This window comes from Cervus canadensis, chromosome 17 (genome assembly GCF_019320065.1).
Source record: "Cervus canadensis isolate Bull #8, Minnesota chromosome 17, ASM1932006v1, whole genome shotgun sequence".
Classification (NCBI taxonomy): Eukaryota; Metazoa; Chordata; class Mammalia; order Artiodactyla; family Cervidae; genus Cervus; species Cervus canadensis.
Genome location: NC_057402.1, coordinates 12,858,230 through 12,882,419, shown reverse-complemented (window position 1 = coordinate 12,882,419; position 24,190 = coordinate 12,858,230). Strand labels below are relative to the sequence as shown.

The 24,190-nt window shown below is 36.8% G+C and overlaps 1 protein-coding gene across 2 annotated transcripts in view; it reads right to left on the bottom strand.

The window, feature by feature from the left end:
- Positions 1-602: 602 nt before the first annotated feature.
- The window catches only part of ATXN3 (ataxin 3), a 44,347-nt gene continuing 20,759 nt past the window's right edge, over positions 603-24,190 (bottom strand). For both annotated transcript variants that reach the window (XM_043434350.1, XM_043434352.1), the window contains 3 exons: positions 24,026-24,122; positions 16,263-16,354; positions 603-4,835 (listed from right to left, as the gene is read on the bottom strand). In XM_043434350.1, the coding sequence (XP_043290285.1) occupies positions 4,741-4,835; positions 16,263-16,354; positions 24,026-24,122 (284 nt within the window). In that variant the 3' untranslated portion in view covers positions 603-4,740. The remainder of the gene's footprint in view (positions 4,836-16,262; positions 16,355-24,025; positions 24,123-24,190) is intronic.

Below are 24,190 nucleotides of genomic sequence, written 5' to 3'. Positions count from 1 at the left end.
CTATCGAGTTACACTAAAAAGATGGTCGCATGCCATCAAGTGGAAATTTTTGTTTCAAGATTTGTGCCCAGCCCTAATTAAAGTTAAAATCGATAGCCGTCATCATAAAACCTGAGGATCCTTGACCCTGAATCAGATGGATGCCAATTGTTAGAGTCTGGTGTCCGGAGTTCAGTGAGGAAAAACAGCACTCTTCAAAACTCTTACTAGTGTGCGTTGTTTGGCTCTCAGGGTCGGGGGGGAAAAAATCAAGCTAACATTTAAAAATCAGATTTCAAATAAAAATATGGAATTCTTAGCCTCTCAGAAAAGATCAGAGGATCCAGTAACAATGGTCCCTCTGGCAGCAGTTAGCTGGAACGGAGTTATCAGTGGGCTCCCCTAGCCAGCTTCATTTATCACCACGTCCATAAAACAGTGCTTCTCACATTCACTCTGTGTGGCAATCTCCCGGGGATCTTGTTAAAGATGCAGGTTCTGTTTCTGTAGGTGGGAGTGTGGCCTGAAACTTGGCATTTCTGAAAAGCGCTCAGTGGTGTAAATGCTCCAACCACACTTTGAAGGCAAAGCTATGAACTTAACAAGAAATATAAACAGAAGTAAAAAAAAAGCAAACAATATCTTTATTTAATAATCTTTGATATTTAAAATACAACTCATCAAACATCCACATTAACAACAGTATCCTCAGTGTTCAACAGTGCTTTGGAAGCCCGGCTTTTCTAAGGACCAGACAGGAAGGACTGTGTGTGTATTCACGGCAGAAGGACTCAGAGAGGCGAGCACGCACAGGGCTGCAGAGCTGGGCCCTGAGCAACGGCACTGCCACAGTGCACCTGTGTCGTGGCCAGAAGGATGCTTTTAATTCTTTACTGGAATTTCAAAGGCTACTTATACAGAACAGTAATTTTTAAAAATGCATTCCTACTCATCCAGTGTTGTAGAAATTAGATAATCACATTCAAATGTATGTTTTCCTCTTTAAAAAATTCCTGACAATATTCACTTTTGAACTAAGCAAGAGACAAGTGAAGTGCTTCCTACAACGAATCAGGAATTTCCAAATATGTTTCACAAATGCTTTCTACTCCCTGTCTTATGAATCCACAGTCTTAAAACATTTATTGACACACTATGATAATTAAACATGCCAACTGCAATAATTTAGATGTGGTTAGTAGCATTACTTTTTAAAAATGCCAGACCATTTTGTAAAAAAAATTAAAATAGCAGACATTTTCTTGAACAAAAAAAAAATCAAAATTCAAGAAATAAACAGCCATGTCAATAATATTTTCATTCATGAAAGCAAAATGAAACAAAAATATTTTGTGTATTTAAAAAACAATGTAAGTTCATTCATTTCTTTAAAAAAAAAGATGCTGGTTACAAAGGGACCAGAAATGAAGCAGTTTTTATTTTGAAAATATGAAAAATTACTTATACTGCTGAAATAATTAATCCAGTCTGATTTTTCTTAATTAAGATCACATCTGTAATATCTCCATACTTGTCAGGGCCCAGCTGCAACAATTAATTTTCAAAGTAGTGGCCATAGGTGGCTCCAATTGCAGATAAAGTTTCTAACAGGAAGTCATCAATATTAATGATTGAATCCTCTTAAGAATTTAAAACATTAAGATTTATTTTTCAATCTAGGCAATTTCAATTATTATCATTACATTTTTGCTTGTGCACTGAGAATCAATCTTTTTTGTATTTGCACACCTCCAAATGGGCCAATTTTAAGACATTTAGTAAATCTTGGCACTAGTGTGATACTATTTAAAAACAGTATCAAACATTCAGACATTGAAAATGTCTTAGGCTCTTACTGGCATAAAATTTACTTTATTTGACTTAACATTAAATGAAACAATGTAGAGTATGGGTAGTTTTGCTCCTCAACTAGTTTGGAGTTTTTCTTCATTAACTATGGCATGAATAAAGCCTTAATTAAGAAAAATTAAGTCTTAAAGAAAGAAAGCATCTTAAATATTCTGTGAATTGCAAATTATTTGGCCAAGATCCTAGAGGTGAAATACAGTTTACCTGCAGCAACCTTTTCAAACTACTTGCATTACTGAAATATTCATATGTTAATTACTGTAAAAATGTTTAATGATGGTTTAGATTAGATGTTAACTACTCTGAATTTTTGAAACATATATAACTACTTATTAAATCCATGACATCTATCAGTGTGAAAGTGTTATTTCCAAAGCTTGTTTAAACTTCACTTATAACACTAGCATTGCCATGGTACGTATTTTATCCCAGTAATACAAATTATACATTAGAAAAATGATACCAATAGTTTAAATATTAAACATTAAGGTGTTCCCAATTGGTAAAACAGAATGGAAATCTTTCTATAAATAAAGTTCTTGGCAGGACAGTTGTGGTGAATTTCAATGTTTCTGACTTGCAGGTGGTTTAAAGTAAACCGTACTACCTAATGTGTAAACTATAGCTTTGTGTAACTTAAAAATTTTCTTACTGTGGTTATGAGCATTGGCATCTTAACATACTGGCCAATCAATTAGGAAATGGAATCTAAATGTTCAATAATATTTATGCCAATCCACACAAGATGGCAGTTTACTAGTGATTCTGAATCTGCCTGCCAAATGTAACATTTCACAACTAAATAAACACATTCAAATATATCCAGTGTGTGCTCAGCCCTGCTTTAAAAAAAACCCTAACAAAAGAAGGTCAACATTCTGTATTCCTTTAAGTGCTTTAGCAAGGGTGTGTAATATAAGAACTTTATAAACTCTCAAGATTAAAACTTTTCAATGTATATTCGCTTTCTCATTTTTGTATCAGGTAGTTCATCAATTCAAATGTAAGAAAAGTTTAACGTATTTTTTTTCAATGAGAAAAGATACAGGTCAAATATCCATGGAAAATATGACTAACATACTTGGGTTAACTATAGAAATGTCCAGTCTTAAAATATTTTGGTTTGTAAATCTTAGGGAGTAGTACCAAACTCCAACATCCCTTGCACTTCTACAAGTTTATAATTCTTCTGAAACATTTTCAATTGTCAAAAGAAAACTTTAGATTTTAAAATAAAACTGTCTAATTTTATGTAAGGGGAACTTCATAAAACTTGGCACAAAATAATGACTTAAAAAAAGTCTGTCTCTATCTAAGTAAAAGCTATTTTATAATCATAAATAAAAGGTATTTTCTCATCTCTTTTCAGTTAGCAATAAATCCTACATCAAAAAATTCCCTGATAAAATGTGTATAGCCATACACAGGGTATGGCAATATATCATACTTTAATTTTCTAAGTTGTCAGCTGAAATTTCTTCTTAAATTTTAGCTAATGAGCAATTCAACATTCAAAAGGGCTTCAAAGGAGGATGGAGAATGAGGGAAGGGGAGAATCTAAAAGGCCCATTTCAGAGAGACATGGTTAACTTTCACCAAAATCATCCCACTGCAATGACCCAGCAAGAAACTCTGCATCCCAATTAAAGAAGGTTTATCAAAACTAAAGACTTTCTTATTTACAAATCTATTAAGAACTGTGACTTCTGTAATTTGAAGCTATTTAAACATGATGCAAGTATCAAGTCACAGTAGAAATTTCAATGCAGTTTTGTTGGTAAATTATTTTCATGTTCTAGATGGTTATCTCTGGCAAGCTATACCTACTAAAAGATGTACAGCAGAAGCAGACATCCACACTTCATAACTCAACTGTAAACAGGACAGCTCCAGTCACAAGAGGAAAAATAAAATGAAACTGCTACTAAAATTGAAGGCCAAATTTCATCTATCATACATTCACGGTGGGCACTGTATGGTGTTTTGTAACAGAAGGAAACGTGTGCACTATGCTCCTCCTATTTTTCTCAATTTCAAAAGAAAAGGAAATAACAGGGTGCAGGAAAGAGGGTTACAACACACCTTAAAGTTCTGACATAACTGAGGAGAGAGCCACAAAGCATCTGGGAATGCATGTGCTCACACATGACAGAATTCTCTTTTACTCTCAAATACTTGTGTAGAGCTGATTTCAGAGTACAGGAATGCACTGGAGTCGTGAAATAATGATCCCTTCTCAGAGGGCTTAAAAACCTCAAGAAACATTACCGTCTTTCAACAGAGTTGTAGAAAATAATGAAAAATCACAGAGAAACTGTGATCAGAGAAAATAAGATGAGAAACCACCCAAGTGCACCATACATAGTCAGAAGGAAAACAGCTTATCCTGGGACCAGTACTATTATCAATACAGAGAAGACACTGTCCTACAAGGTTAATTTGGTTAAAGAGAAATAAGAGCAACTATTAGATGATAAAAGTGAGCCAGATTCCCTATGCAGAAGGGAGGAAAAGAAGACAAAGTGTGTGGGGAAAGTTCTGTGGCCAGAGCTAGTTATAATTAGTTGGTCTGCAAAAAGATCCAAGAAAAATGCCCTAATTTTAGATATGTTAGATATTGCACACTCAAAAAAGAAAAAAGAACATTTAGAAAACTATTTCAAATTTCTTTAATTGCTGAATGCCTCTTTGGCTAGTGTTTGCAGGATCATTTTTTAGTCCTACAACTGATGTATTTTTCCACCCTCTCATTGTTTTGTTTGCAAACCACCTAAGTCTTTTTTCCTCTGTTGAAAATTGTTCTCTTTGACACATTACCAAAATGGACCCTATGCTGTAATCACACAGGACAATATTGGAAAGATTGAATATCTAAATGATTTGTGAAAGGTATTACTTTTTTCCTTCTGTTTTGAGATTACTTCTAACAGTTTCTAAAGACATGGTCACAGCTGCCTGAAGCATGTCTTCTTCACTCATAGAATCACCTGTTGGGGATAAAACACATATTTCTTAGAAAGTTCTGGAAATTTTCCAAAGTCATCAAAAGGTAAGCTCTCAGAAACTGTTTACTTGACTACTATAGTTTCCTTTGTTGATTCTGAAAGCTTATAGACGGTAAAATCCACTCTTTGACAGTTCCTCAAGTTTTGACAAATACCAAGTGGTAATAACCATCACCACCACTCAGATACAGACAGAGCCATTCCATGCACCAAAAATATTCCCTTAAGCTGTCTTTGTAGTCAGTTCCCAATCCCTAGGTCTGCCCTACAGTTCTGCCTTTTCCTGCATGTCAACACAAATGAAATCATGAATTGTGTATGCAACCTTTGAATATGGCATCTTAAACAAAAGCATTATGCTAAGGGAAAGAAAATTTAACTGTGTCTGTCAATGATACATATGTTACTGAAAAGTTTGTTTTGACAAATAATTATTTATGCACAGGAAGGTGCAAAGATAGTTGAAAGAGGTCCTGTGTACACTGGCTAAATTCCACCTAATAATTAAATCTTACATAACTACAGCTCAAACCTAAATCTGAATACTGACATTGGTATTTACAATGTTGTGCATAGTTCTATGGTCTCTTATTGTATGTGAAGATCTGTATAACCACCACCACCACCACATTCCAGACTGAGAACTGTTACGGTACCACCAAAATCTCCCTCCTGCCATCCCTTTTTATCCACACACACTTCTCTTCCCTGCCCCCACTACATCCCTTAACTGCAGGCAACTGCTAAATTGCTTTCCAACTCTATCAATTTGTGATTTTTAGAATGCTACACACTTAGAATCCTACAGTATGAGATTTTGAGATTTATTTTTTTGTACTCAGCATAATGCCCTTGAGATGCATCTAAGCTGCTGCATGTATCCACAACTGGTTTCTTTTTCTTAAAAAGTTAAAAAAATTTTTTTTAATTCTTTTGGCCCCACCACATGCCATGCAGGATCTCAGTTCCCTGACTAATGATCTAACCTGTGCCCCCAGGAGTGGAAGCACAGAAGTCTTAACCACTGAACCAGCAGGGAAGTTCCTGGTTTCTTTTTAATGCTGAGACGTATCCATGGGGTGGATGTACCGCAGTTGGTTTAACCATTCACCTTCTGTAGGTCACTTGCTTTTTTCTAGTTTTTATCATGACAAAGATGCTATGAACATTGAAGTACAGGTTTTTGCACGGATAGAAGTTTTAATTTCTCTAGGATTAAATGGGAATATAACTGATGGCTCTATTATCACTGTATGTTCAGGTTTTACAGAAATTAAATTACCAAATAAATTACCAAATTATTTTCCAGAGTGGCTGTACCAGTTCAAATGAAAGTTAAAAATTTTAACCTCCCTTTACTTTCCACTGATTATAATTGCCTTAAGTATCTCCTATATTTTACAGTAAAAACCAAATCAGTTATAATTCTTCCTGCAATCATCAAATATAATTTAGAAAACTGAGGAGAGGCAAGTCTATTGTGTTTACACATATTTTTATTCCTCCTACTGTTCTTTTTAAGTATTTATTTATTTGGCTATGCTTTTAGTTGCAGCATGCAGGATCTTTTTTTTTTTTTAGTGGCACAGGGGATATCTTTTACTTGCAGCATGGAAACTCTTAGTTGTGGCATGTGGGATCCAGTTCCCCATTGTTCTTCAGACATTCAGTTGTGTCCGATTCTGCCACCCCATGGACTTCAGCACAGCAGGCTTCTCTGTCCTTCACCATCTCCTGGAGTCCAGTCAAACTCATGCCCAGTGAGTCAGGGAGGCCATCCAACCATCTCATTCTCTGTCATCCTCTATTCTTTCTGCTTTCAATCTTTCTCAGCACCATGGTCTTCTCCAGTGAGTCAGCTCTTCGCTACTGAAGCTTCAGCATCGATCCTTCCAAAGCATATTCACGGTTGATTTCCTTTAGGATTGACTGGTTTGATCTCCTTGTTGTGCAAGGGACTCTCAAGAGTCTTCTCCAACACCACAGTTTGAAGGCATCAATTCTCTGGTGCTCAGCCTTTTTTATTGTCCAGTTCTCACATCTGTACATGACTACTGGAAAAATCATAGCTTTGACTATACAGACCTTTGTAAGCAAAGTAATATCTCTACTTTTTAATACACTGTCTAGGGTTTTTTTAAAAATTAATTTATTTTAGTTGGAGGATAATTACTTTACAATATTGTGGTGGTTTTTGCCATACATCGACATGAATCAGGGATGGGTATACATGTGTTCCCTCATCCTGAACCCTCCTCTGAACTCCCTCCCCCTCCCATCCCTCTGGGTTGTCCCAGAGCACCAGTTTTGAGTGCCCTGCTTCATGCATCGAACTTGCACTGGTCATCTATTTTTACCTATGGTAATATACATGCTTCACTGCTGTTCTCTCAAAATCACCCCACTCTCACCTTCTCCCACATAGTCCAAAAGTCTGTTCTTTACATGTGTATCTTTCACTGGCTTGTATAGAGGACTGTCATTACTGTCTTTCTAAATTCTATATATATGCATTAATATACTGTACTGGTGTTTCTCTTTCTGACTTACTTCACTCTGTATAATAGGCTCCAGTTTCATCCACCTCATTAGAACTGACTCAAATGCATTCTTTTTTTATAGCTAAGTAATATCCCATTGTGTATATGTACCTCAATTTTCTTATCCATTTGTCTGCCAATGGACATCTAGGTTGCTTCCATCTTCTAGCTATTGTAAACAGTGCTGCAATGAACACTAGGGTTTATGGGTCTCTTTCAATTCTGGTTTCCTCATTGTGTATGCCTAGCAGAGGGACTGCTGGGTCATATGGCAGTTCCATTTCCAGTTTTTTAAGGAATATCCATACTGTTCTCCATAGTAGGTGTACCAGTTTGCATTCCCACCAACAGTGTAAAAGGGTTCCCTTTTCTCCACAACCTCCTCAGCATTTATTGTTTGTAGACTTTTTAATGGCAGCCATTCTGACTGGCATGAGATGGTACATTGTGGTTTTGATTTGCATTTCTCTGTTGAGTGACATTGAGCATCTTTTCATGTGTATTTCAGCCCTCTGTATCTCTTCTTTGGAGAAATGTCTGTTTAGTTCTTTGGCCCACTTTTTGATTGGGTCATTTATTTTTCTGGTATTGAGCTGCATGAGCTGCTTGTATATTTTTGAGATTAATTCTTTGTCAGTTGTTTTGTTTGCTATTATTTTGTCCCATTCTGAAGGCCCCCTTTTCACCTTGCTTATAGTTTCCTTAGTTGTGGAGAAGCTTTAAGTTTAATTAGGTCCCATTTATTTTTGTTTTTATGTCCATTCCTCTGGAAGGTGGGTCATAGAGGATCTTGCTGTGATTTAAAGATCACAGAGTATTCTGTGTCAGATAGTGTTCTGCCTATGTTTCCCTATAAGTTTTATAGTTTCTGGTCTTACATTTAGATCTTTAATCCATTTAGAGTTTATTCTTGTGTATGGTGTAAGAGTTTTATAGTTTCTGGTCTTACATTTAGATCTTTAATCCATTTAGAGTTTATTTTTGTGTATGGTTCATTCTTTCACAGGTGGTTGACCAGTTTTCCCAGCACCACTTGTTAAAGAGACTGTCTTTTCTCCATTGTATATTTTTGCCTCCTTCATCAAAGATAAGGTGTCCAAAGGTGCATGGATTGATCTCTGGGCTTTATATTTTGTTCCACTGATCTATATTTCTGTCTTTGTGCCAGTACCATACTGTGTTGATGACTGTAGTTTTGTAGTATAGTCTGAAGTCAGGAAGGTTGATTCCTCCAGTTCCACTCTTCTTTCTCTGCTTTGGCTGTTTGAGGTTTTTTTGTATTTCCATACAAATTGCGAAATTATTTGTTCTAGTTCTGTGAAAAATACCATTGGTAGCTTGACAGGAATTACACTGAATCTATAGCTTGCTTTGGGTAGTATGTTCATTTTCACTATACAGATTCTTTCAATCCATGAACATGGTATATTTCTTCATCTATTTGTTTTTTATTTCTTTCATCACTGTTTTATAGTTTTCTATATAAAGGTCTTTTGTTTCTTTAGTAGTAGTAGTAGTGAAGTCGCTCAGTCGTGTCTGACTCTTTGCGATCCCATGAACTGTAGTCCACCAAGCTCCTCCACCCATGGGATTCTCCAGGCAAGAGTACTGGAGTGGGTTGCCATTTCCTTCTCCAGGGGGAATCTTCCCGACCCAGGGATCGAACCCAGGTCTCCCGCATTGTAGGCAGACGCTAATTTATTCCTAAGTATTTTATTCTTTCCATTGTAATGGTGAATGGGATTGTTTCCTTAATTTCTCTTTCTGTTTTTTCATTGTTAGTGTATAGGAATGCAAGGGATTTCTGTTTGTTAATTTTATATCCTGCAACTTTACTATATTCATTGATTAGCTCTAGTAATTTTCTGTTGGTATCTTTAGGTATCTTTAGGGTTGATATCTTTAGGATTTTCTATATAGCGGATCATGTCATCTGCAAACAGCAAGAGTTTTACTTCTTCTTTTCCAATCTGGATTCCTTTTATTTCTTTTCCTTCTCTGAATGCCGTGGCTAGGACTTCCAAAATTATGTTGAATAGTAGTGGTGAGAGTGGGCACCCTTTTCTTATTCCTGATTTTCAGAGGAAATGCTTTCAGTTTTTTTACTACTGAAGATAATGTTTGCTGTGAGTTTGTCATATATGGCTTTTATCATGTTGAGGTATGTTCCTTCTATGTCTGCTTTCTGGAGTTTTTAGCATAAATGGGTATTGAATTTTGTCAAAAACTTTCTGTGCATCTATTGAGATAATCAAATGGTTCTTATCTTTCAATTTGTTACTGTGGTGTATCACATTGATTGATTTGCGAATATTGAAGAATCCTTGCATCATTGGGATAAAGCCTATTTGGTCATGATGTAGTCTTTTTAATATGTTGTTGGATTCTGTTTGTAGAATTTTGTTGAGGATTTTTGCATCTATGTTCATCAGTGATATACGCCTGTAGTTTTCTTTTTTGTGGCATTTTTGTTTGGTTTTGTTTAGGGTGATGGTGGCCTCATAGAATGACTTTGGGAGTTAATCTTCCTCTGCAATTTTCTGGAAGAGTTTGAGGAGGATAGCTGTTAGTTCTTCTCTAAATTTTTGGTAGAATTCAGCTGTGAAGCCATCTGGTCCTTGGCTTTTGTTTGTTGGAAGGGTTTTGATTACAGTTTTCATTTCCTTGCTTGTGACAGGTCTGTTAAGATTTTCTATTTCTTCCTGGTTCAGTTTTGTAAGGTTATACTTTTCTAAGAATTTGTCCATTTCTTCCAAGTGTTCATTTTTTTGGCATAGTTGCTCATAGTAGTCTCATGATCTTTTGTATTTCGTTGTTGTCTGTTGTGATTTCTCCATTTTCATTTCTAATTTTATTGATTTGACTCTTCTCCCCTTTTTTCTTATGAGTCTGGCTAAAGGTTTGCTTATTTGTCTTTTTAAAGAACCAGCTTTTAGTTTTGCAAATCTTTGCTATAATCTCCTTCATTTCTTTTTCATTTGTCTGCTCTGATTTTGATAATTCCTTTCCTTCTATAGCACCATCACCAATGTGACGGACATGAGTTTGTGTAGGCTCCAGAAGTTAGTGATGGACAGGGAAACCAGGGCATGCTGCAGTCCATGGTGTTGCAGAGTGAGACACGACTGAGCCACTGAACTGAACTTCCTTCTACTAACTTTGGGGTTCTCTGTTCTTCTTTTTCTAGTTTCTCTAGGTTTAAAGCTAGGTTGTTTACTTGATGTTTCTCTTGTTTCTTTACGTAGGCTTGTATTGCTATGAACCTCCTGCTTAGCACAGCTTTTACTGAATCCCATAGGTTTTGGATTGTTGTGTTTTTATTTTCATTTGTTGCTGTGAATATTTTGATTTCCTTTTTGATTTCTTCCATGATCTGTTGGTTATTCAGAAGCGTGTTATTTGGCCTCCATGTTTGTGTTTTTTACAGCTTTTTCCCTGCAGTTGATGTCTAATCTTACTGCACTGTGATCAGAAAAGATGCTTGAAATGATTTCAATTTTTAAAAAATTTACCAAGGCTAGATTTATGACCCAGGATGTGATCTATCCTGGAAAATTTTCCTTGAGAAAAAGATGAAATCCATTGTTCTGGGGTGAAATGCCCTGCATCAATTAGGTCTAACTGGTCCATTATTAGCATTTATTTTTTTGTTATTATTTTTATTTTATTTATTTATTTCATCGTTAGCATTTAAAACTTGTCTTTCCTTGCCAATTTTCTGTTTGGTTGATCTAGCCATAGGTGTGAGTGGGGTATTAAAGTCCCCCACTATTATTGTGTTACTGTTAATTTCCTTTTTCATATTTGTTAGAATCTGCCTTACATATTGAGGTGCTCCTACGTTCGGTGCATTTATATTTGTAATTGTTATATCTTCTTCTTGGATTGATCCTTTGATCATTATATAGTGTCCTTATTTGTCTCTTATCATGGTCTTTATTTCAAATTCTATTTTATCTGATATGCATATTGCTACTCCTGCTTTCTTTTGGTATCCATTTGCGTGAAATATCTTTTTCCAGGCCCGCACTTTCAGTCTGTGTCCGTGCCTAGGTTTGAGGTGGGTCTCTTGTAGACAGCACATATAGGGGTCTTGTTTTTGTAATGCATCCATTTGGCCAGTCTTTGTTTTTTGGTTGGAGCATTTAACCATTTACATTTAAGGTAATTATGGGTAAGTATAATCCCATTACCATTTACTTTGTTGTTTTTGGTTTGTTTTTATAAACCTTTTCTGTGTTTCTCATCTAGAGAAGATCCTTTAGCATTTGTGGAAGAGCTAGTTTGGTGGTACTGAATTCTCTCAGCTTTTGCCTTTCCATAAAGCTTTTGATTTCTCCTTCATATCTGAATGAGATCCTTGTTGGGTAGAGTAATCTTGGTTGTAGGTTTTTCTCTTTCATCACTTGAAGTATGTCCTCCCATTCCCTTCTGGCCCGAAGTTTCTATTGAAAGATCAGCTGTCATCCTTATGGGGATCCCCTGTGTTATTTGTTGCTTTTCCTTTGCTGCTTTTAATATTTGCTTTTTGTGTTTGATCTTTGTTAGTTTGATTAATATGTGTCTTGGGGTGTTTTGCCTTGGGTTTATCCTGTTTGGGACTCTCTAGGTTTCTTGGCCTTGGGTGGTTATTTCCTCCCCCATTTAAGGGAAGTTTTTGACTATTATCTCCTCAAGTATTTTCTCATGCCCTTTCTTTTTGTCTTCTTCTGGGACACCTATTGTTCAAATGTTGGGGTGTTTAACATTGTCCAGAGGACTCTGAGGTTGTCCTCATTTCTTTTAATTCTTTTTTCTTTTTTCCTTTCTGCTTCACTTATTTCCACCATTCTATCTTCCACCTCACTTATCCTCTCTTCTGCCTCAGTTATTCTACTGTTGGTTCCATCCAGAGTTCTTTTAATCTTAGTTACTGCATTGTTCATTATTGACTGACTCTTCTTTATTTCTTCTAGGTCCTTGTTAAACATTTCTTGCATCTTCTCAATCCTTGTCTCTAGTCTATTTATCTGTAAATCCATTTTCCCCCCAAGATTTTGGATCATCTTTACTATCATTATTCTGAATTTTTTATCAGGTAGACTCCTTATCTCCTCCTTTGTTTGGTTTGGTGGGATTTTATCATCTTCCTTCACCTGCTAAATATTTCTCTGCCTCTTCATTTTGTTTAGATTGCTGTGTTTGGGGTTCCCTTTCTGCAGGCTGGAAGTTTGTGGTTTTTCTTAATTGTGGAGTCTGCTCCCTGTGGGTGGAGTTGGACCAGTGGCTTGTCAAGGTTTCCTGGTTGGGGGAACTGGTGTCTGGTGGGTGGAGCTAGATCTCTTCTCTCTGGAGACAGAGTTCATACACGACCACTGGAAAAACCATAGCTTTGACCAGACGGACCTTTGTCGGCAAAATGATGTCTCTGCTTTTTAATACGCTGTCTAGGTTGGTCATAGCTTTTCTTTCAAGGAGCAAGCATCTTTTAATTTCAGAGCTGCAGTCACCATCTGTGGTGATTTTGGACCCCAAGAAAAGAAAGTCTGTCACTGTTTCCATTGTTTCCCCATTTATTTGTCATGAGGTGATGGGACCGGATGCGAATGATCTTAGCTTTTTAAACGTTGAGTTTTAAGCCAACTTTTTCACTCTCCTCTTTCACTTTCATCAGGAGGTTCTTTAGTTCCTCTTCACTTTCTGCCATAATGGTGCTGTCACCTGCATATCTGAGATTATTAATATTTCTCCCTGCAATCCAGATTCCACCTTGTGGTTCATCCAGCCCAGGATTTCGCATGATGAACTCTGCATATAAGTTAAATAAGCAGGGTGACAATACACAGCCTTGATGTATTCCTTTCCCAATTTTAAACCTGTCCATTGTTCCCTGTCCGATTCTAACTGTTGCTTCTTGACTTGCATACAGGTTTCACAGGAGGCAGGTAAGGTGGTCCGGTATTCCTATCTCTTTAAGAATTTCCACAGTTTGTTGTCAACCAGGCTCAGAGTCTTAGCCACTGGACCACCAGGGAAGTCCTTCTAGCTGGTTGTAATATTACTTTTTTGTCTTCAGTTTTCAGAAGTTACGATTATGACATATCTTGGCATGGATTTCTCTGGATTTATTGTTTGAGACTTGCTCAGCTTCTAGAATCTGCAAACTGGTATCTTTTGCCAAATTGGGGGGATTTTCAGTGATTATTTCCATAAGCACTTTTTCAGTTTCATCTTCTTTCTCATCTCCTTCTGAAATTCCCATGACACAAATATAATAAATATTCCCCACAGGTCTCAGGCTCTGTTAACTTTTTCTAGTCTAACTGTCTCTGTTGCTCAGAAATGGGTAATATCTACTACTCTGTCTTCAAGTTCACTAATTCTTCCTCCCTCTGTCCTTTCATTCATTGAATCTGTTTACTGAGTTTCAAAATTTCAGTTGTTAATTTTCAGTGCTAGAATTTTCATTTGATTCTTCTTTATATCTTCAGTTTCTCTCCTAAGGCTTTCTATTTTTTTCACTTGTTCAAGCACGTTCACTGTTCACTGTAGCATTTTTTATAATGGCTTTTAATTTAAAATCCTGTTGGATAATTCTAACATCAGTGTCATTTTGGTGATGGTATCTATTGATTGTCTTTTCTTATTCAACTTGAAATTTTCCAGGCTCTTGATATGACAAATGATTTTCAAGTGAACCCTGGATATTTTGGGTATTACATTTCAAGAATGTGAATCTTATTTCAATCTCCTCTTTCAGCAGGCTTCAGGTGACCTGAGCATCAGTGGAGGAAAAAGAGTGCTGCTGGATGTGGGAAATATGGGGTGTGACTACTACCGCTGAACACTTGTGAGAATTCTGGCTTCCAGCTAATACCCCTGACTGGGAGGGATAGCAATGCCTCATTTCTGCTTCTCATTGACACTGTGGGAATGGCCTCATTACTGCCTCGAATCAGTGACAGACTTGATTCTCCAATAGACCTCTTCTGATATCAACCAGGCAAGAAGCCAGAGGGATGCCTCCTTCTTTCTGGGTAGAAGTCCAGGCTCCCTGTGACCACTGACACCACAGGTTTGTCTAGGTTTATCATAGTTTTTCTTCCAAGGAGCAAGTATCTTTTAATTTCATGGCTGCAGTCACCATCTGCAGTGATTTTGCAGCTCAAGAAAAGCAAATCTGTCACTGTTTGCACTTTTCCCCTATCTATTTGCCATGAGGTAATGGGACCAGATGCCATGATCTTAGTTTTTTGAATGCTGAGTTTTAAGCCAGCTTTTACACTCCCCTCTTTCACCCTCATCAAGAGGCTCTTTAGTTCCTCTTCTCTTTCTGACATTAGAGTGGCATCATCTGTATATCTGAGGTTGTTGATATTTCTCTTGACTCCAGCTTGTGATTCATCTAGCCCAGTATTTTACATGATACTCTGCACATAAGTTAAATAAGCAGGGTGACAATAAACAGCCTTGATATACTCCTTTCCAATTTGGAACCAGTCCATTGTTCCTTGTCTGTTTCTACCTGTAGCTTCTTGACTCACATATAGGTTTCTCAGGAGACAGGTAATGTGATCTGGTATCCCCATCTTTTTAATACTTTCCCACAATTTGCTGTGATCCACACAGCCAGACTTTAGCATAGTCAATCAAGCAGATGTTTTCCTGTAATTTCCTTGCTTTCTCTATGATCAATGACTCCACAGAGTAGGCTTTTCTTGGGGCAAAAAGAAAATCGAGGCTACTAACTACTCTGTCTTTCTCTGGTCCTGAGCTTCCCAGCCAGTTTGTCTTCTCTCTGCCTTTCAGATTCTGCTTATATTTGCTTTATGCAAAAGCCCAGGGTTGTTAGCTGTACTTAGCAGAATGTGTAAGAAAACGTACCAGCTCATTCCTTTTTATTGCTAATAGTAGTCCATTGTTTGGATGTAGCAGTTTATGTCTATTCACCATCTGAAGGACAACCTTTAAGTAGCTTCCCGTTTGGGGCTATTATGAAAAAATCTGCTAAAGCATTCACAGTAAGTTTTTGTGTGAATCTAATTTTCTTTTCTCTTGGTTAGATACTAGGAGTCGGACTACTGGATCCCATGGTTAAGTGTACATTTAAGTTTGCATTTTTCCAGATTTGTACCATTTTACACTCATACTAACAATGTATGACAGTCCCAGTTGCTTTGATTCTTGCCTGCATTTGGTATTGTCAATTTAATTATTTTCTTAAGTCTTTCTTGTAAGTGTGTAACGGCATCTCATCGTGAGTTTAGCTTGCACTTCCCTAATGACTAGTGATATTGAGTATATTCTCATGCCCAATTTTCATCCATATACCTGGTAAAGTGTTCAAATCCTTTGCCTATCTTTTTGAGTTATTTTCTTAGCTTTGAGAGTTCTTTTTATGTCCTACTTACAAGTTCTTTGTTGGATACAGCTTTTTTTTCACTCAGTTTCTACTACCAATAACTGGCTAATGTTCAAGACCTATTTATTAAACCAAGGTCTAATAAGTAATTCTAGACTTCTATGTTGTAATGAAGACTACACTCAAGTGTTTTCAGTTTTCCAAGTAGTAAAATGAACTTATTTTCCACCTACTATTATTCATTATCTTTGAGAAACTTTTGGAAAATGTACTAATTACTATGACATTGCAAGTACTACTTATAATTTTAAAGCAAAACATTCATTGAGTGTTTTAAAGACACAAGTATATTAAGGAGTCAGCCTGCTCCTTAATCCAAGAAAGTTTAGTAGATCACAAATTCATTCACGATTTTCAGTATAATGAAAGAGAGGAGAAAAAAAGCCTATAAAGCCAAAAATCACATGAAGCCTGTGTGTCAAAGAGAGCATGCAGGTAACAGACGTGATGTATGGTCAGGAGGCATACCTAGATCACTGTCTGGTGCTTCAGAACTTGTGCTCGACTTTTCACACAGATGCGTAAGCTGTCCTGGTGGAGCTTGTTGTTGCTGCTGCTGCCTGAAACATTCAAGAGTGAATGCACATTTAAAAAACAAAACCTAAGAATAAATATGCCATGAGAAAAACCATTCCCATGGAAAATAAATGATTCCACAAAAGCGTCACTGGCTTGAACACCCCAAAAGAAGGCAAGAGCAATCATGCTGATGGAAAAAACTTATGATTACCAAAGGGTAAAGGGGGGGATAAATGAGGAGTTTGGGATTAATAGATATATACTACTATATATAAAATATGTAACAAGGTCCTACTGTATAGCATAGTGAATTATATTCAATATCTTATAATAACCTATAACAGAAAAGAATCTGAAAAAGAATATTATATATATATATGTATATATATATCTCTCTCAATAATTTTGCTGTCCACCTGAAATTAACACATTATAAATCAACTACACTTCAATTTTTAAAAGAAAGAGCAATCAGTCTGACATAAGTTACTGAAAAGCATCACAGTGCTGATCCCAGGAAACCTAGATAGAAAATTCACATTTATCAGACAAATTAACAGATAGGTACTTTCACCATAAAGATAACACATTGTACCAATGGAGTCACTATTTTTATGCAAATGTGTTGGTTTACAGGTCCTTAATATTGTTGGAAGTCACTGAAAATAAGCACCTTTGAAAAGATAAAGCATCTCAAATTATGGGCAGATTAAAATGATCCTTCCATGGCTGGCTCCTCCCTGTCATTCATATCTAGGCTTCAGTATCTCCTCAGAGGCTTCGGGGGTGGCTTTGATGGTGAAGAATCTGCCTGCCAATGCAGGAGACCCAGATTTGATCCCCGGGTCAGGAAGATCCCTTGAAGGAGAAAACGGCAACCCATTCCAGTATTCTTGCCTTGTGAATCCCATGGACACAGGGTATTTCCTGACTGTTTGAGCTAAAGCAGCCACCTGCCTTTCTCACACTTTCATTTAATTTTCAGTATAAACTATCATCATCTGATATTCCTTTGCCTGTCTCCCTCCGTAGAATCATAAACTATGAGAGCACAAAGCTTATCCTGCTTGTTTCTCCAGCACCTAAACCTGTGCTCGTCACCAAGTACTTTATGAATGAAAGAAATGAAAACAGCTATTTAACCTGCATTATCAAGTTTCAGTAATACCTGCTGCATTAAAGTAAGTTCTCCCTGTATTTTTTCAAAAGGAAAATCCATGTCATAACAATTCACACATTAAAGCATTTAAACATGATGTTTATGATGTAAATAGGTAGGAGAGTGTCCTTATACTCAGAAAATACACACTTAAGTTTTGAGAAATATGATGGAAAATTGTGTTTGTACTTAAGTTTTGAGAAATATAATGGAAAATTGTGTTTGTAAGTTATTCTAAAGTGGTTCAGAAATATCAACAATTGGGAAATCTAGGTGGAGAGTATAAGGAACTCTGAACTATTTCTGCTTTTACATCAATTTACAATTACTTCATATACATACATATGTATATGCTAAAAATTTTCAAAAAACAAAACTTATAAACAGCTGACAATCTAAGCAAGAAGCTATAGCTTTCAAAAAAAATGCATAAAAGGATCTTTAAAGGAAGCAGATTTTTTTTTTTATGAATACAAAATTCTTTAATGGGTTAATGAATGATACTTTCTGTTTTTTATCAACCTCACCCTCTAAGGTATTTCTTTCTTTTTTTTTTTTTTTTACTGTTTTTTTAAATTTATTTTTTTATTGAAGGTTAATTGCCTTACAGAATTTTGTTGTTTTGTCAAACCTCAACATGAATCAGCCATAGGTATACATATATCCAATCCCTTTTGAACCTCCCTCCCATCTCCCGCCCCATCCCACCCCTCTAGGTTGATACAGAACCCCTAGTTGAGTTTCCTGAGCCGTAAAGCAAATTCTCATTGGCTATCTATTTTACATGTGGCAATGTAAGTTTCCAGGTTACTCTTTCCATACATCTCACCCTCTTCTCCCCTCTCCCCATGCCCACAAGTCTATTCTCTATGCCTGTTTCTCCACTGCTGCCCTGTAAATACATTATTCAGAATCATTTTTCTAGATTCCATATACGTGCGTTAGAATACGATATTTATCTTTCTTTCTGACTCACTTCACTCTGTATAATAAGTTCTAGGTTCATCCACCTCATCAGAACTGACTCAAATGCACTCCTTTTTATGTCTGAATAATATTCCATTGTGTATATGTACAACTTCTTTATCCATTCATCTGTTGATGGGCATCTAGGTTGCTTCCATGTTCTAGCTGTTGTAAATAGCGCTGCAATGACAGTGAAATACATGTGTCTTTTTTAACCCTGGTTTCCTCAGGGTATATGCCTAGGAGTGGGATTGCTGGGTCATATGGTGGTTTTATTCCTAGTTTTTTTAAGGAATGCTCCATACCGTCTTCCATTGTGGCTGTATCAATTTACATTCCCACCAACAGTGCAAGAGCATTCCCTTTTCTCCACACCCTCTCCAGCATTTATTGTTTGTAGACTTTTTGATGATGGCCATTTTGACCGATGTAAGGTGGTATCTCTTGGTTTTGATTTGCATTTCTCTAATAATGAGTGATGTTGAGCATCTTTTCTTGTGTTTGTTAGCCATCTGTATGTCTTCTTTGGAGATGTGTCTATTTAAGTCTCTTTCCCACTTTTTGATTGGGTTGTTTTTCTGGTATTGAGTTGTATGAGCTGCTTGTATAATTGGAAATTAATCCTTTGTCAGTTGTTTCATTTCCTATTATTTTCTCTCATTTTGAGGGTTGTCTTTTCACCTTGCTTACAGTTTTCTTTGCTGTGCAAAAGCTTTTAAGTTTAATCAGGTCCCACTTCTTTACTTTTGTTTTTATTTCCATTACTCTAGGAGGTGGGTCATAGAGGATCTTGCTTTGATTTATGTCATCCAGTGTTCTGCCTATGTTTTTCTGGTCTTACATTTAGGTCTTTAATCCATTTTGACTTTATCTTTGTGTATGGTGTTAGGAAGTATTTTAATTTCATTCTTTTACATGTAGCTGTCCAGTTTTTCCAGCACCATTTATTGAAGAGGCTGTCTTTGACCCATTGTATATTCTTGCCTCCTTTGTCAAAAATAAGGTACCCATAGACACATGAGTTTATTTCTGGGCTTTCTATCTTGTCCCATTGGTCTATATTTCTGTTTTTGTGCCAGTAACAAACTGTCTTGATGACTGTAGCTTTTTAGTATAATCTGAAGTCAGGAAGAAGCAGCATTTTTAAATGACCAATAACACAATAGGGCTTCGCTTGTAGCTCAGATGGTATAGCAACTGCCTGCAATGCAGGAGACCTGGGTTCAATCCCTGGGTTGGGAAGATCCCCTGGAGAAGGAAAAGGCTACCCACTCCAGTATTCTTACTTGGAGAATCCCATGGACAGGAGAGCCTGGTGGGCTACAATCCATGGGGTCACAAAGAGTCAGACATAACTGAGCAACTAACACATACAACACTATAAAATAGAATAGAATAGCACACTTTTATCTAGGGCTCCTCTTAATCTTGTGTTTTAAATATGAGCAACGAGGCAAATTCAGCCAGTGGGACTTGCAGTTTTTCCCTGCTGGCCTCTGAGCCAGACACTGATGTATGCACAGGTTCTGGTGAGCCTGGCTAACAAGGGACACAGCGGCAGTGGGCTCCCACGAGCATACTCTGATTCTGGAATGTGACACGAAAAAGACAGGCTGTGAGGTACGAGGAATTCCTGGCACATCCTGTCCAGGCCCTCCTCCCCCTCCATTCAAGAAAGTATTTCAGAATGCAAGGGAGTGATAGGTGAGACAGTGCCTTTAGAGAAACAACCTTCATTCTACTTCAAAGTGAGAAGTAAATCAACGGCCAGCCTTGAGAGTATTTTGACACCTTTCCTATGTGGGGACACTGTAAGATGGAACATGTTCAAATAGTAAGTCAGTATCCTTTCCCCCTGTGCCTTCTAACATGCCTTCAGCATGAGAAAGGCTGGAAAACTGAAAACTACACATCTTAGACTGTTTTCAAGTTAGAAGTCTGGCTACCAGTTAAACACACGCCTGAGACATACACAGCAGGGGAGGTACAGTCTTCTTCCTGCAGCTTTGGTGGGTCTCTGCTGGGAAGTAAGGTCACGGAGATGCCAGTTCCACAATCCTGCTTCCTGGCAGCAGCAGCGGGGGCCAGACTGCAGGTTCCCATGTCTAGGCAACTGTGGTGGCAGCTACTCCTGGTCCTAGGGGCACAGCTAAAGCAGTGTGTTCTTAAACTCGATATCCTGATTCCGCTTTGTCCAAAGGAGGCTTGAGAGGGAGGGAGGGGATAGATGTATATTTATGGCCGATTCACACTGTTGTATAGCAGAAACCAACACAACAGTGTAAAGCAATTACCCTCCAGTTAAACATTTTAAAAAATCTCTAAGTAGTTTCTGTTTTTTAAGCTGGACTCTGATAAACTACATCACACCACTGAAGTGGTAGTTCAAGTATTAGGTAATCAGAAAATCACAGTAATCCATGACTATGAAAACACTGGGTTTTCCTGGTGGCTCAGATGGTAAAGAATCTGCCTGCAATGCAGGAGATCCGGGTTCAATCCCTAGGTCAGGAAGATCCCCTGGAGAAGGGAATGGCTCCCTTGTTTCTCTCCTGGTTAAGAACCACTCTTTTAAGTGACAGAAAGAAAGAATCAGCATCATATCAGAGTTACATCTGGAGAAGACATTAATAATGCTAAGTGTATCCGTAGGCTACTTCACAGTTTACAAAACAGTTTTACATACACTGCCTCATTTGATGTTCATAACACGGGAATTAAGGTTTCACAATGATATAGCTGATAAAGTAGTTTTGCTCAGGGTTCTATATGTACCATGGATTTGGAGATTACCACTGGGCAAAAATATCACAGCTATGAAAGTATCAGCTAACAATGCCTACTCATAAACTATAAATTTGTTAACAGGTAGACTTTCAACAGTATTTTCACGCTTAATCCATGAACACTGTGGCTATTACATTAAGTATGAAGCTTCAAATACTCTACAGAAAAAAAAAACAACTATAAATTTCAATGAATAATAAATTAGCACCAGGGTAAGTTTGGAAAAGATCAGAAGTAAGAAATGACTCCACAGCCTTACAGCCAAGTTCTCCACAATACAAGCTATTGTGACAAGGACCCATCTAGGTTTAGTAATCAGGAATTCTGTGAAAGGCAAAAATTAGTTTCTCAGCTCCTTCAATCATGAGTCCTACAGGATTCTGAACACTAACCAAAGTTAAAAAGCAACCCCAAGAAGTTAGGTCTTAACTCTTCTCAGCAACAACTGTGTAAAACATTCTCTATGTCTACTCAAGTTACCACCAGTATTTTCAAAGTCAAACTAGGAGGTAGGGGATAGGAAGCTGAAGCTGGAACCATCACTGTACTTTCTTACCTAATCAACTACCCCCAATCAGAAAGGAGACTCAGACATTTTTAAAAGGGCACAACATTGAATAAAACATCTGCATTAGTTATAGCTAGCATTGTGTTTGTTATAACTTACTTAGTTATTATGAAATGTTAGTTACTGCATTATCCTTTGTGCTATAAAAAATCTAATTTACTGAAAGTTCTATGTTTTTAATCCTTAAAAACTTTTTTTAACAAAAGAGGGATTTGTTTTTATACTTTAAAGATGGTTTCCTTTTCTTGGATGTACTTGTGAATGTAACAGTTTCTCTATAAAGTATGTCTATGTTTATTCTGGAAAAAACTAAAGTCTCAGAAAAGCATGGTAGAGGTATCACTTGGAAACTGTTCTGGAGAGCAGTTTAGAAATCTTTACCAAGGCTTTAAAAATGTTCCTGCACTTTAACTTAGTAATCTGAAATTTTCAGGATAATTAGAAGAAATGATGAGAGATTTGAGGCATAAAGTCAATGCAAGGATTGCTCATTGCATTATTAATTATAATAGCAAAAATCAATGGGTTCATAAATTGTGATACATACATTTTATGAACTACAACACAGCCTCTTGCAAAGAATATTCACAATCATGAGAACATATGATATACAATATACGTGCATTTGTGTGACTATAAGTGTGTGACTGTCAAAACACTATCATTAGTTATTAAAGGTAGGATTGTGGTTTTTTAGATTTAGATATCTCATAAGATAAATTTTCCAAAATATTATTTTTTATCTAGTTAAACACTGAAAGCTGTTTTTAGCACTGACTAGTTAGTTGATGATATTATAGAACTACCATTAATAATTATCATGTGATCTTTATTCCACTATTGTGTGACAAAAGCATTTGGTAATATTAAGAAAAAACCATGTATTTTAGAGACAGACATGAAAATCAATACAGATGAAATATTATGATTTAGATTTATTACAAAATAACCCCACCCTGGGGTGGGGGGTGGTGGTACAAGAGTAAACAGCATGGGAGACGGGGGCAGAAAAACCAAGATGGCCAGTGTGCTGGTATCTGTTACATGTGGGCAACAGGTAAATCAGGGTTCTTTATGCTAGCTTCTCTACTTGCACATAAATTTGAAGTTTATCATATTTAAAAAATAAAAAAGTTAATTTTAAAATTGTAAAGGGAGTGACAAGCACTAATAAGCACTATTTTGAGATTTTTATACAGAGTTAAATCCATTAATCTATCACTGAATAAAGACTAGAAATATCTCACATTAAGAGGATGTCAGTTGATCAGAACTTTCCTTCATATACTTCTGAGTTGTGACTTAAAAAAAAAAACAGAAAACAAGGTAAATATTATCTTCATTACACCATCCAATGTAAAATGCGCCAACATTTTAGATACAGCTAAAGTACTACCAAATATGATGTGTAAGAGTCTTCCGCATTGCAGAGATGTTGAAATGTGAAAATATGTGCATCTTAGAATTGAGAAAATATAGTAAATAACAGGCCAGACTCAGCCACTGCCTTAGTTCTCTGAGCTGGGATCAGAGGATGTGAACATCTATTAGAGATCTTCTGATGGTAAGATGGAGTTTTATCTTTAAAAAAGAGAAAAGGGGATGAAGACCTGTGAATGATGGTTACTGGCAAGGATAATGATATGGGTGAAATTTCTATTTTGAGAGCACTTATACAGCTTGGCACAAAGTTAGGTCCTAGGAGCTGATGGTTGAGATTTACAGTTCCTCTCATGGCCCCGATGCTGATGGGCCTGTGGCACCCCCCAGTGTGGTAACGAGCAGAGCGGTTAAGCACCAGCGCTATTTGAGAGTGTGTTCTATGACAAATGGTGTTTTTCCTATTAATTGACAGGAGAACTTTGTAGGGTTGGTCAGGTAACCAAGAAGTATATTCAAAGGACCACAGGGCTTTGTTCTTGCCTTGATCCAATTCCATTTCTCTTTTGATGACTGAAATTTTACAAGACTTCCTTCACCCTATTTCATGAAAATTTAATTAGTACTGAGGCAAAGTTTTCTCCTAAAACTATATTTGATTTCAGTTTATTAGCTATAAATTTTTAAAAACTACATTCAAATGTTCATAGGGTCAGTCACTAGTCAGTCTTTAAAAAGGAGAGAATTCTAAATAAAATAAATGGTTAGGTCAAAGCTATATGTCTACAAATAGACAAAATAGCCAAGATAAATAGAAAATATGCAGTTTTAATATGGTACCAACTACTTTACTTTTCAAAGTAGGCTTCTCTTCTCTTCCGTAGCTCTTCTGAAGTAGGATGTGAACCCGATGTCTGTGGGATATCTTGACATCTATTTCTGGAAGTACCTGAAAACCAAATAAAACACAACAAAAAACAGTTTTATTTACCAAGTCATGACGTGTTTATACCAGGT